This window comes from Epinephelus lanceolatus, chromosome 16 (genome assembly GCF_041903045.1).
Source record: "Epinephelus lanceolatus isolate andai-2023 chromosome 16, ASM4190304v1, whole genome shotgun sequence".
NCBI lineage: Eukaryota > Metazoa > Chordata > Actinopteri > Perciformes > Serranidae > Epinephelus > Epinephelus lanceolatus.
The window spans coordinates 938,331-957,106 of record NC_135749.1 but is presented as its reverse complement, the minus strand read 5'-3'; the positions used below and the strand labels follow the sequence as shown (position 1 = coordinate 957,106).

Sequence of the window (18,776 nt, the reverse complement as noted above, 5' to 3'; positions counted from 1 at the left end):
CACCAGTGTGGGTTTGTAAATAGAAAATAATGGGGGCGGCTGTTTTGACGCATGTCGTACGGCGCCGGCGTGTTTTAGCCTTTAGAGATAGGGAGAGGAGTCAGACATCTGGAGGGAGCTCAGAGTAGAGCCGCTGCTCCTTCATGTTGAGGTGGTTCAACATCTGATCAGGATCCTCCTGGGCGCCTCCTGTTAGAGGTGTTCTGGGCACGTCCCACTGGTAGGAGGCCCCGGGGCAGACCCAGAACACACTGGAGGGATTACATATCTCATCTGGTCTGGGAACACCTCAGGGTCCTCCAGGAGGAGCTGGGAAGTGTTGCTGAGGAGAGGGATGTCTGGAGTACTTTGCTTGGCCTGCTGCCCCTGTGACCCGGCCCCAGATAAGTGGATAAAAATGGATGGACAATACTAAAACAGATAGTATGTGTAGTCCAAAAGTATTTATTCACAATGTAACAAATGCTTGCTAACGTAGCAACATACTAGGTGCTTCTCAAAGTCAAGGAAGGATCCTTGAACGGCTGAATTTCAAGGAGGCTGCGTCATCAAATCTTGCCTAAGGACTGTTCCAATGTCAAGAATCCTTCGAATTCCACTGAGGACTGAGTCCTTCCTTCAAAGAGTTTTCAAGGATACAAATTTGTTTCCTCGGCAGGCTTGAAGTATCCACGATTCTTTGCACTCAATTTGCCAGAATTGAAGGCGGGGCATCTTCACTGAAGAACACCTGGGCACTCACTAGCCTGTTCCAGGCTCGTCCTACCAAGCAAGCATCCTTGACTTTGAGAATCACCAGTGGGCTGAAACAAAATGGCTGAAAACAGAAAACAACAAGATGGCAAAATCAAAGATGGCCACTGAGACAGGTCTTCTGAGCACATGTGGTCGATCCAAACAAATGCATGAAGTGGGAACTTTGAGTTGCCACTCTGTGTGTAATAGTGTTTCAAAGCCAAAGTAGAGCGCAGGTGTACTTGGTCTGCTGTGTGTTGCATTAAAGTGCCTGGTCAGTAAAACGGGTGTTAATTTACATGGAGGACCCTGGGTCTGTGTGATGCATTAGCAAAATAACATCAACTTAGCTTTGGAGAAGCCAACTACCCAATAACCTGACAACAAAGAGATCACAACAATAAACTTGTTAAACATGAACTCGATACATTGACAGAAGTGAAACAGTCTGTCCCGTTGTTACGTTACCAGTCCATGAAAAGAGGATGGAGAGCTGCTGCTTTGGCATGTTGCTTTGTTAGTCAGCAATCATCCGTTGTGGATGAAGCTGGTGTAGAAGAGTCCACTGCGATGCAGTCTGTGCTGTGTTGTATTCCAGTGGTGCAGGTAAGATGAAACTAGTCGTTCTTTGTCCTTACAGAATCAGAAGTTCACCGTTAATTCGGGTTTGTTGCTCTAAGGTGCTTGTGAAGTTAGCTTGCAGACTTTGTTGCAGTTGCTGGTCCTAAGCTTGTTTAAAAACTTACATCCAGACTGAGCAGCTGGCAGGATTCTCTTCTGTGTGAGTTCTCATGTGTACCCTCAGATGGGTCTTGAGGCCAAATCTTTTCCCGCACACTGAGCAGCTGAATGGTTTCTCTCCCGTGTGGCTCCTCATGTGCTCCTTCAGATTACCCTTGAAGCCGAATCTTCTCCCACACTCAGAGCAGCTGAACGGTTTCTCACGAACACTACATCTAGAATCACTGAAAGGAACTTCATCGATTCTCAGAGAGTTTAAACCTGACTGAAGTTCTCTGGTCTCCGTCCAGTCGTCAACACTGACTCGAGTCTCAGAAAAGTCCAGAAAATTGTCCTTAGTATCTGGTTCTAAGTCTGGACCTGAGTTTCTGTCTGGTCCTGGTCCTCCACAGTGGTGTCCCTCAGACTGAGGTTTCTCTTCATCATCTTCACTCTTCACAGGGACAGGAGTGAATGTGAACTTGGTGATATCAGCCTCCTCCAGCCCTTGAAGCTGCTCTCCCTCCTGACTGCTCCACAGTTCCTCCTCTTCCTCTTTAATGTGTGGGGGCTCTGGGTCCTCCTGGTCCACACTGGAGCTCCACTCCTGCTGCTCAGGGGGAACCTCTTCTTTAACCACCAACAGCTGCTGCTGGACCTCTGCACCAAACAGGAAACAGGAAACACAGACAAACTCTCATTTGATGCCAGGTGAGCAACCTGACACACCGCAGGATATAGTGCCCACACAACTCTATTTTCACACATTTTATTATTAATTTTTAATTAATCAATTAATGACATGTTTTTTTCAATAACATTTATTTAGACATTTTAAAAACGTTTGTCAGCATTTTTTGGATGATCTGTTAATATTTTTACAGATATTTTATCAACAATGCTAAGAAATTTTGGTAAGACAGTTTTTTGATTTTCTTTTAACATTTTGTCAATTTTTGGGGGGGGCATTTAATTAACTTTAGACGTTTTATCAACTTTTTTGACGTCTTTAAAAAATTTATTGAACTTAAAATCACCATTTTTTATTTTATAGTTTTCAAACATTTTTTTTTAGTATTTGGATATCTTATCAAATTTTTTCAGACATTTCATTACCTTTTGTTTTGGACATTTTCTTCAAAATTATTTTGCAGACATATCAGTATTTTTGGGGGGTTATTTTATCAATATCTTTTCTGACATTTAAAAAAAAAAAATTAAAGTTGTATCTAATTATAGTTAATAAACCTTTTGTTCCTGATATTTTGATAACATTTTCTGGTTATTTTTTAAATTATTTTTTTCTGCCATTTTAATCATTTTAATGCTAATGATATTTTCTTGTAATAATAATTTCAATAATGATAATAACAATTTTACTAATTCTATTTATTAATATGACCCTCTGCAGAAGTGTTGAGACAGCTGGGGCAGCCTAAATGTGTTGGGTTGTTGTTTTTTTTGTTGTTTTTTTTGCGATGCCCACATTTCCCATGATGCCTTGTGTTGGCCTGAGTAGTTTTATGTTCCATAACTCAGATGTGTGTGTGTGTGTGTGTGTGTGTGTGTGTGTGTTCCTGTCTGTAGAGTGTGTGCTCAGAACACATCAGGTGTTTCTGATGGTTTCTATCATGTGTGTGTTGGTTTAGAGTTCAACACTGTCTGTCAGCTGGAAGTTTCACCTCATCACTACAGTTTCATCAAATTATTCAGCTGATAGTGACTCTACAAACAGACAAATCAGATGTCACATCTTCAGGTAAGAGTGTCATTGCTAAATCTGCAACACCAGCACCCCATGGCAGAGAGCAGGATCAGTCAAACTCTGAGTTTCGTTGTAGATTCATTTCTCATTAACACTGACACACCTGCAGTTCTGTGGAATTCCTCTTTTTCAAAATCAGTTTTCACTGATCCTGCGAGAGACTCATTTGTCCCTGTTACCATCGACTTCATTTACAGTGTCATGGAACTCCCTGTCTCACTTGTGATACTGTTTGTGTGTATGTGGTGTTGTTATTTGTTTGTTTTTTTTAATTTATTATGCACTTACTGTTGGCTGTGCAACAAATTGTCCCCTTAAGGATAATAAAGTGACCTTTCTGCAGTAGGGCCCTGCTCTGTGTTTATAACCACAGAAGAACACACTAACCTGCTCTGTGTTTATAACCACAGAAGAAGACACTAACCTGCTCTGTGTATATAACCACAGAAGAAGACACTAACCTGCTCTGTGTTTATAACCACAGAAGAAGAAGACACTAACCTGCTCTGTGTTTATAACCACAGAAGAAGACACTAACCTGCTCTGTGTTTATAACCACAGAAGAAGACACTAACCTGCTCTGTGTTTATAACCACAGAAGAAGAACACACTAACCTGCTCTGTTTATAACCACAGAAGAAGACACTAACCTGCTCTGTGTTTATAACCACAGAAGAACACACTAACCTGCTCTGTGTTTATAACCACAGAAGAAGACACTAATCTGCTCTGTTTATAACCACAGAAGAAGACACTAACCTGCTCTGTGTTTATAACCACAGAAGAAGACACTAACCTGCTCTGTGTTTATAACCACAGAAGAAGAAGACACTAACCTGCTCTGTGTTTATAACCACAGAAGAAGAACACACTAACCTGCTCTGTGTTTATAACCACAGAAGAAGAACACACTAACCTGCTCTGTGTTTATAACCACAGAAGAAGAAGACACTAACCTGCTCTGTGTTTATAACCACAGAAGAAGAACACACTAACCTGCTCTGTGTTTATAACCACAGAAGAAGACACTAACCTGCTCTGTTTATAACCACAGAAGAAGAAGACACTAACCTGCTCTGTGTTTATAACCACAGAAGAAGAAGACACTAACCTGGTCTGTGTTTATAACCACAGAAGAAGAACACACTAACCTGCTCTGTGTTTATAACCACAGAAGAAGACACTAACCTGCTCTGTGTTTATAACCACAGAAGAAGAAGACACTAACCTGCTGTGTGTTTATAACCACAGAAGAAGACACTAACCTGCTCTGTGTTTATAACCACAGAAGAAGACACTAACCTGCTCTGTGTTTATAACCTCAGAAGAAGAAGACACTAACCTGCTCTGTGTTTATAACCACAGAAGAAGAAGACACTAACCTGCTCTGTGTTTATAACCACAGAAGAAGACACTAACCTGCTCTGTGTTTATAACCACAGAAGAAGAAGACACTAACCTGCTCTGTGTTTATAACCACAGAAGAAGAAGACACTAACCTGCTCTGTGTTTATAACCACAGAAGAAGAAGACACTAACCTGCTCTGTGTAACCTGAGCTGAGGGTTGTAAACAGCGTCCAGTAGTTTCCGTTGTCGCTCGTTCTCCTCTTTTGAGCGACAAAGTTGCTCCTCGTACTCTGCTATCGTTCTTTCAAACAGCCCAAATATCTCTTCAGCAGCCGCAGTTAGTCGCTGCTTCACCAACGCTCTCAGCATTTGGACTTTACACATCTTCACACTTTAAAAACACAACAAAGACACTCTGCTAACAGACGTTTCTGCTCGACGCCATCTTCTTCAAACACTGTCAAGTTAGCCACAGGAAAGAATAGAGCTTCCGGGGCAGCTCAACTGCTCTCCTTCAAAATAAAAGTCCAGATTACAGGTTTACCCAGAGAAACACGCAGGAAGTAAGGGAATTAAGGGTTCTTAATTATACCCTTAAAACCATAAGGTCATCATTGTTTGGCATTTCATAATGTTTTTTTTAATGTCATACACTATTTGATCATTTAATTGTCAATTAACAATTAAAGCAAAAAAAAAAAAACATTTTCAAACAAAACAATCGTTTAAAAAAGGCCAAAAGCTTTACAAGAAGAAAAAAAAATCGGCAAAAATATTTAAAGACGCAATCTTTTTAAGAAAAAAAAAGACCAACATTTTTGAAAGAAAAGATGTTTGAAGAAGACATGCCTTGGGTTTAGAGAGAATGTTATCTTTTAAATTGGCCAAACAAATTCAAAAAAGAGAAAAAAACAGCAAAAATCTTTAAAGAAACATAAAGTGCTCTTTATTAAATCCTCTCAGTTTGGGAAACACTCGCTGCTTTTTACTGATTTAACCAGCTCAGTTTGAACAAAGACAAATATTTGATGACATTTTCAGAGCTCAGAGAAAACAATGAACCAAATTCAAAAGATGATGGTAGATCAATATACAGAATATGAAACGCCTATGAACATCATGTTCTCATATAAAACCAGAAAAACAAACTACAGTAACAAAGGCAGAGTTACACCTCAGTTACTTCCTGTGTAAAAATAAATTGCAATCAGTTTATTAAAGCAGGAAACTCTGTCAACAACCTGCTTTGTTCAGGAGATTCTTCTTGTCAGACTATTAAAATAAAGTATAATCCTTCATCACAAGTATCAGACCTGATGTTGCCCTCCTTAATTTCAACTTTTATTTTTGCACCACTGAGCAAAACCCCCTTTTACAAACATTAAACCTTTAAAGGCAACAAGCAACTTGGCCAAAAACGTCCCGCAAATTTCCATTCATGTATGTCATATATTCATATATACGTATATATACATACGTTTACACACACACACACATATATATATATATATATACACAAAGATTATAAAAATGGGACCCATTGCCTCCCTGCTTGGCACTCAGCATCAGGGGTTGGAATTGGGGGGTTAGATCACCACATGATTCCTGAGCGCAGCACCGCTGCTGCTCACTGCTCCCTCAGGGGATGGGTCAAATGCGGAGAACAAATTTCACACATTCTGGTGTGTGACAATCAGTGGGACTTTAACTGTTATACCACAGTGCTGTGAACCTGCGATATTTTTTTGAGACAGTTACTGTTCATGAAAATCTCACACTGCTGCAGCTCTATACTGAAATGCTAAACTCTGAAAGCTGTTGGAACTTTTTTTGGCTCGAAAAATTTCCCCATTAAAAGCTTTTCATGTATCCAGAAATAATCCTTCTGTATATTTGTCCTTATCTGGCGTCGATACTAAAATCCATACTATTCTCATGTGAGATCCATTTGAAGTTGTTGTTGCTCATCAGCTGAGCTGCTGGCCGGAGGCTCCGCCCCTCCGCCCTCCTCCTCAGTCCGCTGAACCTGTGACGACTGCTGACTGACACACTGATGGTTCCTCAGCTGATAAAGCCAAGCAAATTTCTGATCACACATGCCGCACCGGAATCTCTTCTCTCCAGTGTGTCGGGCCATGTGGTGTGTCAGGTGAACTTTCTGAATGAACCGTTTGCCGCACACAGTGCAAACGAAGGGTTTCTCTCCCGTGTGCGTGATCATGTGTCTCTTCAAATTCGGCTTCTGTAAAAAACTCTGATCGCAAATGGAGCAGCTGAAAAACTTCTCTCCAGTGTGTGTGATCATGTGACGCTTCAGGTCTGTCTTCTGTAAAAATCTTTGATCACAGATGGAGCAGCTGAACGGTTTCTCTCCTGAGTGCGTCTTCATGTGTTTCCTAAGATTACCACCTTCGTTGAAACCTTTCCCGCACACGGAGCAGCTGAAGGGTTTCTCTCCAGTGTGTTTTATCAAGTGCGTCTTCAGGTGTGCCTTACTCAAGAATCTCTGATCACAAACGGAACAGCTGAACGGTTTTTCTCCGGTGTGAGTCCTCATGTGAGTCTGCAAACTCCCGTTCTGCGTAAAAGATTTCTCACACATCGAGCAGCTGAATGGTTTCTCCCCTGTGTGAGTCCTCATGTGTTTCTTCAGGTTTCCGTTCTCAATGAAAGCTTTACCACACAGTGCACAGCTGAACGGTTTCTCTCCCGTGTGCGTGACCATGTGCGTCTTCAGGTGCGCCTTGTTCAAAAAATTTTTGTCGCATACAGAGCAGGTGAATATTTTCTCGCCAGTGTGGATCCTCATGTGTTTCTGTAAACTCCCGCTCTGCGTGAAAGATTTGTTACAGACAGAGCAACTGAATGGTTTTTCCCCCGTGTGGATTCTCATGTGTTCCTTCAGACTACCCTTGGTGCTGAACCTTTTCCCACACTCAGAGCAGCTAAACCGTTTCTCACCAACATTTTTCAGAGAGTTTAAACATGACTGAGGTTCTCTGGTCTCTGTACAATCACCACCGTCTTCAGTTTTTAGTTCAGAGGAGTTTATGAGCACTGGTGGGCCACCACTCCTGGGCACTGATAACATGCCACCTCCGGGCACTGGTGGTACACCTCCACAGTTCTCTCCATCAGACTCTTGTTTTACCTGCTGAGTCGAGCTGCTGCCTGGAGGCTCTGCCTCTCCAATTTCGACTGACTCCTGACGCCCGCCACACTGATGGTTCATGAGCTGATGGAGCCAGATGAATCTTCGGTCGCAGACACTGCAGCTGAATCTTTTCTCCCCCGTGTGGATGCTCATGTGTCTTTTCAGACTTCCTGCTTGGGTAAAACTTTTACTACAAAAGGGGCAAATGAATGGTTTCTCTCCAGTGTGGATTCTCATGTGCGTCTGTAGACTTCCTCTCCGGGTAAAGTTTATCTTACAGATGGAGCAGCTGAATGGTTTCTCGTCAGCGCTACCTTTCTTATCCCTGGTGGGGACAGAGTTTAAACATGACTGAGGTTCTCTGGACCCTGCCCAGTCATCACCCTCGTCAATCTCAGGTTCAGAAAAGTCTGAAGTCTCAGAGCAGCTAAAGGGATTTTCATCAGAGAGACACATCACAGGACTGACAGGGACCTCATTTTTATTGTGAGTCTTTAAACCTGACTGAGGTTCTCTGGTCTCGTCCCAGTCATCAAGACTGACTTCGATCTCAGCAACTAAAGAACAGTCAGGCTTCTTGTCATCAGTATCTGGTTCTAAATCTGGATCAGAGTCTCTGGGCACTAGTCGTACCCCTCCTCCAGGTGCTGGTTGTACTCCTCCTCCAGGCACTGGTCCCGGTCCTCCACAGTGGTGTCCCTCAGACTGAGGTTTCTCTTCATCATCTTCACTCTTCACAGGGACAGGAGTGAATGGGAACTTGGTGATATCAGCCTCCTCCAGCCCTTGAAGCTGCTCTCCCTCCTGACTGCTCCACAGTTCCTCCTCTTCCTCTTTAATGTGTGGGGGCTCTGGGTCCTCCTGGTCCACACTGGAGCTCCACTCCTGCTGCTCAGGGGGAACCTCTTCTTTAACCACCAACTGCTGCTGCACTGCAGGGGGACAATGAGACACACAGAGACACATTGAGACAAACTGTGATTTTATGCTAATTAGGGCTGTAACAGTGAGTTTGCCATGCATTTGAAATTTGTCACATTTTTGCACATTGCAGTGCAGTGATCCAACAAGCAACATCCAAAGAAAAAAAAACAAAAACATCAGGGTATGTGCCTCGTTCTACCCCGCCAAAAAACAAGCCCCTCAAGATCAGTAAAGTCAGGAACAGAGTACTCTACAAGCTCTTTAAGAACGGCTCCAAGGTGCTAGAACTGCTGTGGTACTCATGAGAACTGCCTGGAAAAAAGCAACGCATTACTTCTGAGTGGCAAAGAGCAGTTGCTGCCTTCATCCTCAAGGAAATGAATTGGGCCCAACTCGGAAGCATCGCCCTGTTAACTGTAAGAAAAAAAGAAAAAGAAAAAAAAAAAGATCCTCCTCTTGGGCCTGACCAGAAGGATGACCCGCTTCCTGACGGAGAAAGACCACACTGATACGAACTGCCAGAAAGCAGGAGTGTCAGTTGTTACCAACATGTGCCTCCCCTGCCTCAGAGGAACCAAAAACACTGCCTGTAGCTCAAGGAGGTTGATGTGCAACATCAGACACCACCTATTGTTCTCCCCAGACTGGGCTCTTCCCACTTTGTCAGGGATGCTTCCGTGAACAGCATGACGTAAGAGGTCATTCATCCCAGAAGTGTTCTTTTCAACAGGTCTCGCAGGTCATCCTGTACTGAGGGGGAAATGGTGACCAGGCGTTGCTTGTGCTTTTTTACATCAAAGCAAAGGCTGGAAAACCACCTCTGCAAGCACTGCAGTATCCGCAGCAGTACCTCTAGGTTAGCAGCTGCCAACAAGCACAGGGCCTACATGCCTGTCACCACCGTCACTATCGCACCCCAACACAGCTTGCACACTGCCTGCTGCAGGGCTGTCTGTCTGTGTTCCGATAGAGTGGCCTGCAGCCTGTATGCGTAGAGCTCAACTCCCAGATACTCAACCTGTTGGTGCAGCAGGGGGCTGCTATTCTTCCAGTTGATCGCTAACCCCAACGAGATCAGGTGAATGATCAATTCGGCTGTGTGGAAGAATTGATACATCATGACAATTTATAGCATCTGACAAACAATATGAGCGCATGGATATGTGACACACCTATAAACCTTACCATGCACACACATTCAGAGGGGCTTCCTGTCACTTAAGCTACTGTTTCCTGTTATTTAGATAACCAGTTCTGGGAACATATACTTCTCCTCACACACCCAAATATGGTTAGAGTCATGTTGGGTCACCTACACTACATATTCTATACTTTGAAGATGTTCTGCCGTGATTACATTACATGTATAACTTGTTTTAAATAACTTATGTTAATGATCATCTGTCATACAGTTGTTGTAAGCAGAAACGTGACTGCCCACAAATACAATAAGAAGCACCAAGTCAATGTGTGGATGGGAATGCCTGTGGGAGTGTCACATATTTATGAGCTGATACTGTTTGTCAGATGTGATAAATTGTCATGACGTACCAATTCTCTCTCCATATCAAAAGACCCTCAAATGTGCAACTCTACAGTGTGGCTAAAGACATGTTTATCTTTGAATATGTTAATCAGAGCCGCTGTACCCTTAGATGTGCAAGCGTGTCATGATAATTACATTATTATCATACCATATATGGACATGACATTGATTGTTATGCTGACCTCAGTTTGACTTATCCTATGTCTCCTACATTAAAGCCAAACTGACGCCACAATAAACAGCAGGGTTTCACAACTATTATCTTTGTCTTTCTCTCCACTCTCACCGACCTTCATGAGTTTGAGGAATAATAAAACATCGCTTCGAAGATGACGCAGTGTAGCTCACCGGTAGCCTGTAGCTGCATTTTTGGAATAGAGGACGTTTAGTCCTGATGTGTTGTTAGTAGTTTTCTCCTCTGACAGCTTCTTCTGCGCCATAAAACCTCCAGCAAACCGTGCGACTCCCAGGTGAAGCTTGAGTATTAGATGCAAGAGAAATCACTTAGTTTCCTTTTTGTTGGCCAAATTTTGTATTAAGTCTGAACTGAGAATTTAGGGCTACCCCTACAACTTTATACACTCACCACCCACTTTATTAGGTACACCTGTTCATCTGCTCCTTAACGCATTCATTCAAATAAACACAAGAAGTTTGTGCTCTAGAGAAAGGATCAGCACTCAGTGAATAATCCTCCTAAGCCCTATGATAAGCTATTATGGCAAGGCTTAACTATACAGACCAGTGAGCAGTGATAACTAACATGTCTTTGGGGTCATCAGGTGGGAACCTCCTTTCACCAGTGTTTCATCTAGTTGGTCCCACGACACCTTCAAGAGGCTAGACAGTGATCTCTGGCGTCCCAGAGACACCCCCCTAATGCCAGGTATCACTGCTCCCCTCCCCACACCAACCCAATAACCTCCTTTACCTTACTTACACATGGCTTTCTCAGCCCAAACAGCACTGCCACCTTCAACCAAACCCAGGCTCCATACATGCAAGTTCAAACGGAGCATCAGAATGATGAAGAAAGGTGATTGAAGTGACTTTGAACGTGGTATGGTATGGAGTATTTACTGGGATTTTCAGCACAACCATCTCTGGGGTTTACAGAGGATGGTCCCAAAAAGAGAAAATATCCAGTGCTGGAATGTTTCCAGTTCATCGTTCTTTGAAAGGCTTTACCTGCAATATTATGCTGATATATCAACATCACATCAGTGGCGTAACATGACAATAATATGGTTTATTATATCGCTGTGAACAGCCTCCCTCTGAGGCTGACAGGCTGGTTTTGGACTTTTTAAGGTGACACAAACTAAGCAGAATTTCTTCTTCAAGGTGTTTAAAACTGTTTCATGCTGCAGTTTGTGTTGGTCAGGACTTTTTAATCAACATTTTTCAGACATTTTATGAAATTTTTTTGGCCATTTTATCAATAATTTTTCAAACAATTTCATATTATTTTATGATGTTTTTCAGACAAATTTTTTTGGACAAAAAAGTTTTTGAACATTTTATCTACATTTTTCAGACATTTTATTATTTTTTCTGATGAGTTGAATATTTTTCTGATATTTTATCACCATCTTTTTTAAAAAAAATTTGTTTTACTATTTTTTGTCCAACATTTTAAGAATATTTCAGGACATCTTATTTATATTTTTTTCAGGCATTTCATTACCAATTTTTCTGACATTTTATCAACATTTTATGAACATTTAATTCCCATTTTTTTCTGAAATTTTCATATTATATACAGACATAGTAATTCACTTCTTTTTTCTGACATCTTGTTACCATTTTTTCTCCAACATTTTAATCAACATTTTAATGATATTTTTCAGACATTTTATTAATATTTTCAGGACATTATATCAACATTTATTCTGGCATTTTATCAAATCTTTTTAGACATTCTATTACCATTTTTTCCGACATTTTATAAATATATATTTCTGACAGTCTTTTATTTTTTCCTGATGTTTCATTAATATTTTTTTGACATTTTATTACCATTGTTTCTGTCATTTTATTAAATTTTTTTATGACATTTTATACATTTTTTCCCAATGTGTCATTAACATTTTTTGAACATTTAATCTTTTTTTCTGACATTTCATTACCATTTACTCCCAACATTTTAATAGGATTTTTCATTTTTTATCAACATTTTTTCTTTTGGACATTTTAATATATTGCTAACTCGGCCATTCTGGATGTCACTAACTCGGCTTCTTCTCCGGAGCCTTTGTGCTCCACTGTCTCTCAGGTTAACTCATATCACAGCGGTGCCTGGACAGCGTGACGTGTGTGGTTGTGCTGCTGCCGTGGTCCTGCCAGATGCCTCCTGCTGCTGCTGCCATCATTAGTCATTAGTCATACTTCTACTGTTATTATACACATATGATTATTGTCACATATGTATACTGCCAGATATTAATACATACTTTCAACATATTGTACCACAGTAGCCAGAACTATAACTATAATATTATTACTTTCAATAATGTTGTTGTAACCTACTGTCATTACCTGCATCTCTCTCTCTCTCTCTCTCTCTCTCTCTCTCTCTCTGTCTCTCTCTGTCTCATTGTGTCATACAGATTACTGTTAATTTATTATGCTGATCTGTTCTGTACGACATCTATTGCACGTCTGTCCGTCCTGGAAGAGGGATCCCTCCTCAGTTGCTCTTCCTGAGGTTTCTACCGTTTTTTTCCCCGTTAAAGGGTTTTTTTGGGGAGTTTTTCCTGATCAGCTGTGAGGGTCATAAGGACAGAGGGATGTCATATGCTGTAAAGCCCTGTGAGGCCAACATTTTAATATTTTTTAGACATTTTATTACCATTTCTTTCAGACATTATAATAATATTTTTCAGGCATGTTGTCAATTTTATTAATGATAATAACAACAACTGTATTTATGTTACTAATGTGAGCCTAAAAGTTGACCTTCACAGTTGCAGAAGTAATAACTTGTGCAGCGTCACTCAGTATGTATTTAACCACAGAAGAAGTCAGACCACAGACCTCCTCTGTGTTTATAACCACAGAAGAAGAACACACTAACCTGCTCTGTGTTTATAACCACAGAAGAAGAAGACACTAACCTGCTGTTTATAACCACAGAAGAAGGAGACACTAACCTGCTGTGTTTATAACCACAGAAGAAGAAAAAGACACTAACCTGCTGTGTGTTTATAACCACAGAAGAAGAAGACACTAACCTGCTGTGTTTATAACCACAGAAGAAGACACTAACCTGCTCTGTGTTTATAACCACAGAAGAAGACACTAACCTGCTGTGTTTATAACCACAGAAGAAGACACTAACCTGCTCTGTGTTTATAACCACAGAAGAAGAAGACACTAACCTGCTCTGTGTTTATAACCACAGAAGAAGAAGACACTAACCTGCTCTGTGTTTATAACCACAGAAGAAGACACTAACCTGCTCTGTGTTTATAACCACAGAAGAAGACACTAACCTGCTCTGTGTTTATAACCACAGAAGAAGAACACACTAACCTGGTCTGTGTTTATAACCACAGAAGAAGAAGACACTAACCTGCTCTGTGTTTATAACCACAGAAGAAGACACTAACCTGTTCTGTGTTTATAACCACAGAAGAAGAAGACACTAACCTGCTCTGTGTTTATAACCACAGAAGAAGAAGACACTAACCTGCTCTGTGTTTATAACCACAGAAGAAGACACTAACCTGCTCTGTGTTTATAACCACAGAAGAAGAACACACTAACCTGCTCTGTGTTTAGAACCACAGAAGAAGACACTAACCTGCTGTGTGTTTATAACCACAGAAGAAGACACTAACCTGCTCTGTGTTTATAACCACAGAAGAAGACACTAACCTGCTCTGTGTTTATAACCACAGAAGAAGAAGACACTAACCTGCTCTGTGTTTATAACCACAGAAGAAGACACTAACCTGCTCTGTGTTTATAACCACAGAAGAAGACACTAACCTGCTCTGTGTTTAGAACCACAGAAGAAGACACTAACCTGCTCTGTGTTTATAACCACAGAAGAAGAACACACTAACCTGCTCTGTGTTTATAACCACAGAAGAAGACACTAACCTGCTCTGTGTTTATAACCACAGAAGAAGAACACACTAACCTGCTCTGTGTTTATAACCACAGAAGAAGACACTAACCTGCTCTGTGTTTATAACCACAGAAGAAGACACTAACCTGCTCTGTGTTTAGAACCACAGAAGAAGACACTAACCTGCTCTGTGTTTATAACCACAGAAGAAGAACACACTAACCTGCTCTGTGTTTATAACCACAGAAGAAGACACTAACCTGCTCTGTGTTTATAACCACAGAAGAAGAACACACTAACCTGCTCTGTGTTTATAACCACAGAAGAAGAACACACTAACCTGCTCTGTGTTTATAACCACAGAAGAAGAACACACTAACCTGCTCTGTTTATAACCACAGAAGAAGAACACACTAACCTGCTCTGTGTTTATAACCACAGAAGAAGAAGACACTAACCTGCTCTGTGTTTATAACCACAGAAGAAGACACTAACCTGCTCTGTGTTTATAACCACAGAAGAAGACACTAACCTGCTCTGTGTTTATAACCACAGAAGAAGAAGACACTAACCTGCTCTGTGTTTATAACCACAGAAGAAGAAGACACTAACCTGCTGTGTTTAGAACCACAGAAGAAGACACTAACCTGCTCTGTGTTTATAACCACAGAAGAAGACACTAACCTGCTCTGTGTTTATAACCACAGAAGAAGACACTAACCTGCTGTGTTTATAACCACAGAAGAAGAACACACTAACCTGGTCTGTGTTTATAACCACAGAAGAAGAAGACACTAACCTGCTCTGTGTTTATAACCACAGAAGAAGACACTAACCTGCTCTGTGTTTATAACCACAGAAGAAGAAGACACTAACCTGCTGTGTTTATAACCACAGAAGAAGACACTAACCTGCTCTGTTTATAACCACAGAAGAAGACACTAACCTGCTGTGTGTTTATAACCACAGAAAAAGACACTAACCTGCTCTGTGTTTATAACCACAGAAGAAGACATTAACCTGGTCTGTGTTTATAACCACAGAAGAAGAAGACACTAACCTGCTCTGTGTTTATAACCACAGAAGAAGACACTAACCTGCTCTGTGTTTATAACCACAGAAGAAGACACTAACCTGCTGTGTTTAGAACCACAGAAGAAGACACTAACCTGCTCTGTGTTTATAACCACAGAAGAAGAACACACTAACCTGCTCTGTGTTTATAACCACAGAAGAAGAACACACTAACCTGCTCTGTGTTTATAACCACAGAAGAAGACACTAACCTGCTCTGTGTTTATAACCACAGAAGAAGAAGACACTAACCTACTCTGTTTATAACCACAGAAGAACACACTAACCTGCTCTGTGTTTATAACCACAGAAGAAGAACACACTAACCTGCTCTGTGTTTATAACCACAGAAGAAGAACACACTAACCTGCTCTGTGTTTATAACCACAGAAGAAGAACACACTAACCTGCTCTGTGTTTATAACCACAGAAGAAGACACTAACCTGCTCTGTGTTTATAACCACAGAAGAAGAAGACACTAACCTGCTCTGTGTTTATAACCACAGAAGAAGAACACACTAACCTGCTCTGTGTAACCTGAGCTGAGGGTTGTAAACAGCGTCCAGTAGTTTCCGTTGTCGCTCGTTCTCCTCTTTTGAGCGACAAAGTTGCTCCTCGTACTCTGCTATCGTTCTTTCAAACAGCCCAAATATCTCTTCAGCAGCCGCAGTTAGTCGCTGCTTCACCAACGCTCTCAGCATTTGGACTTTACACATCTTCACACTTTAAAAACACAACAAAGACACTCTGCTAACAGACGTTTCTGCTCGACGCCATCTTCTTCAAACACTGTCAAATTAGCCACAGAAAAGAATAGAGCTTCCGGGGCAGCTCAGCTGCTCTCCTTCAAAATAAAAGTCCAGATTACAGGTTTACCCAGAGAAACACGCAGGAAGTAAGGGAATTAAATGTTTGTAAATGTAATTTTTAAATGTATGTATCAAACATGATAATGAAGGTTTTTAATTTTACTTTTGAAATCATCATTGTTTTGTATTCCATAATGTTTTTAATGTAATACACTCTTTAGATTATTTAATTAGGGACTGTTCTTTATTAATCAGAGGAGGGGTCATTTTTTTTCAGTGAAAAGTTCAAAGTTGAAAAAAGTGTCAGTTTCTTATACTTGTCGTTCAAACAGTTTGTTTTCCCGCCAAACTTTAAATGAGACCTACAATAAAGTGATTTATATAAATGTCACTATTTTAACATCAGATTTGGTTATGCTATTTTTTTTTAATGAAGCTTTGTTTGTATATGATGTGTCCAGGGTCCATCGGAAATTGAGATCAAATGCCAATTTCTGTTTTTAAAGTTTCTGGCTGTGATCAATGGAGTTATTTTTCACGTTTTTCAAGTAAAAAAACAAAACAAAACAAAAACCCCCATTTTCTGTAAACATGTTTTCCTAAAAAAAAAAAAAAAAAAGAAACAAAAAAAAACTTTATTAGCTAACGTGACAAAGCAACCAATGGCAGATCCATGTTAGTTAGCTGGCTAGCTGGTTAGCTGGCCTCATTGGCCACACAACCAGCAGCAGTGATGTTGCCAGGTCCTGTGTCTACAGTAAACTCACCTTCGATGTGTCCCGAGGACTCACCTTATTGTTTTACACAATAATTCTATGCTGAAAACATGGATGTCACAAGACTTTTGTCACAGATGATGTTTTGACGTCACGCCATGTTTTTGCGCCCTATGATGCTACACTGTGATCATGTGATTGTGCCACCATTTACTCATATTGCTGATAACCTGATCATGTCTTACTGTCCAGGGGATTCCCCATGCTGAAAAACTATATTCAAAAGCAGAAGTCATTTTCTTACCATAAATATAAATGTCGTGCAAGACAAAATCATGTTTTATTCATTGTTTTAATCAGTGAAAAAAAAAAACAGAAAAACTAACAGAAAATAGAAAATAGAATCGGCATATTTATCTCTTCTACAAAAAAAAAAAAAAAAAAAAAAAGAACTTGTATGAAATAAGACAATCATGTATCACCTTTAATTGACTTGAAACTGGGCTGGTGATTTTAGCAGGTGACATTTATCAGCTATAAAAAGAGACGTTTACAGTCTTGGTTTTGTAAATGAAGTTTTCAGATTTGGGATTTTATTTGTTTAATTTTCAGATACATTTTCAACACACATGAACTTGAACAAAATCAGATCCATACAAAAATCAAACAAGTTTAACATTACAATTTGTAAAAAAAAAAAAAAAAAAAGAAAAAAAAAAAGATATTGGCAACTCATTTAGACAACGTCCTGTTGGTCCTGTGGACATTGAAAACCCAACAACACTGCTGTAGCTAAACTACGCTAAGTGGATCTGGCATTGGTTGCTTTGTAAAGTTGATAAAGTCATTTTCAAGCCAGAAAGAATGAACGTCTGGATGAATTTAGATGACATTAATTACTTGGAAGAATTCTGCTACGTTAGCTAGCAAGTAGTTTATCCATGTTAGCTAACATGTTAACGTTAGAGAACATTAGCCAGCTAAAACCATACTATCATAGCGTATTTCAAATGTCAAGGGGCTGTGTAGTGTTTGACAACGTTTGGCTGATTCAACCAAGCTGTTCTGTCTGAAGATGTGGCGACTTCAACCAACCATGAGTAAGAAAAAGTAAGCTATGAGTAGAGGAAAACCCTGCTAGCCGCTAGGCTAATTTACAGTGGCATGCAAAAGTTTGAGCACCCCAAGACATTTGAGCTCTACGACAACTTTTACCAAGGTAGTGGTTCAGATTAAGGTCAAAACACGTTCTCACCAGAAACAACCGCACCAGAGTTCGTTTGTAATTGGACCAAGCCCACCTCTTCACCTCTTGTTTTGGTGCACACCTGAGTGCAATTGTTGTTTTCAAATGATCCGCACCGAGGGGGCAAACCAACGTGAGTTTGACCTGACCAAACCAAACAGGGCAGGTGTGAAAGCATCCTTTGCTGGATATAAAAAGTGTTTTGAAGCTTTGATACTTGCCAAGGGGGGTGCTACTGAGTCCTGACCATGCAGGGTGATCAAACTTTTGATTCACGCCCTTTTCATTCTTTGCATCATGGTCCAAAGAATCAGTATACACTGCTCTAAGAAATGAAGGGAACACTTAATGGTCACAGTCAGTTAAACTTCAGGAATATCAATCAAGTGACTGTGAATCTGTTTCAGCTGCTTTGGTGCAAATCAAAGTGACAACAGGTGAAATGGTTACACCAGGAGAGCTGGACAGGGCCGTAAAAGGGCATCAACCCAGCAGCAGGACCGGTATCTGCTCCTTTGTGTGAGGAGGAACAGGAGGAGCACTGCCAGAGCCCTACAACATGACCTCCAGCAGGCTACTGGTGTGCATGTTTCTGACCACACTGTCAGAAACAGACTCCATGAGGGTGGCATGAGGGCCCCACGTCCTCTAGTGGGACCTGTG

General features: G+C 40.7%; 1 protein-coding gene across 1 annotated transcript; it reads right to left on the bottom strand.

Moving 5' to 3' along the window:
* Positions 1–428: 428 nt before the first annotated feature.
* LOC117264012 (uncharacterized) lies at positions 429–16,132 on the bottom strand. The gene is made up of 4 exons (XM_033637803.2): positions 15,866–16,132; positions 6,505–8,654; positions 4,760–4,955; positions 429–2,115 (listed from the first exon to the last, which is right to left on the bottom strand). Exons 1-4 carry the CDS (start codon positions 16,056–16,058, stop codon positions 1,478–1,480), a joined length of 3,177 nt encoding a protein of 1,058 aa, XP_033493694.2. The 5' UTR covers positions 16,059–16,132; the 3' UTR covers positions 429–1,477.
* Between the last annotated feature and the right edge of the window lie 2,644 nt (positions 16,133–18,776).

Excerpts from the sequence above, each read along its gene's own strand:
- LOC117264012 (XM_033637803.2), bottom strand. The coding sequence starts at position 16,058 with ATGTGTAAAGTCCAAATGCTGAGAGCGTTGGTGAAGCAGCGACTAACT. Across the intron at positions 8,655-15,865 it reads GCTCAGGTTACACAGAGCAG|TGCAGCAGCAGTTGGTGGTT; the intron begins GTTAGTGTGTTC and ends GTCCCCCTGCAG. Across the intron at positions 2,116-4,759 it reads GCTCAGGTTACACAGAGCAG|AGGTCCAGCAGCAGCTGTTG; the intron begins GTTAGTGTCTTC and ends TGTTTGGTGCAG.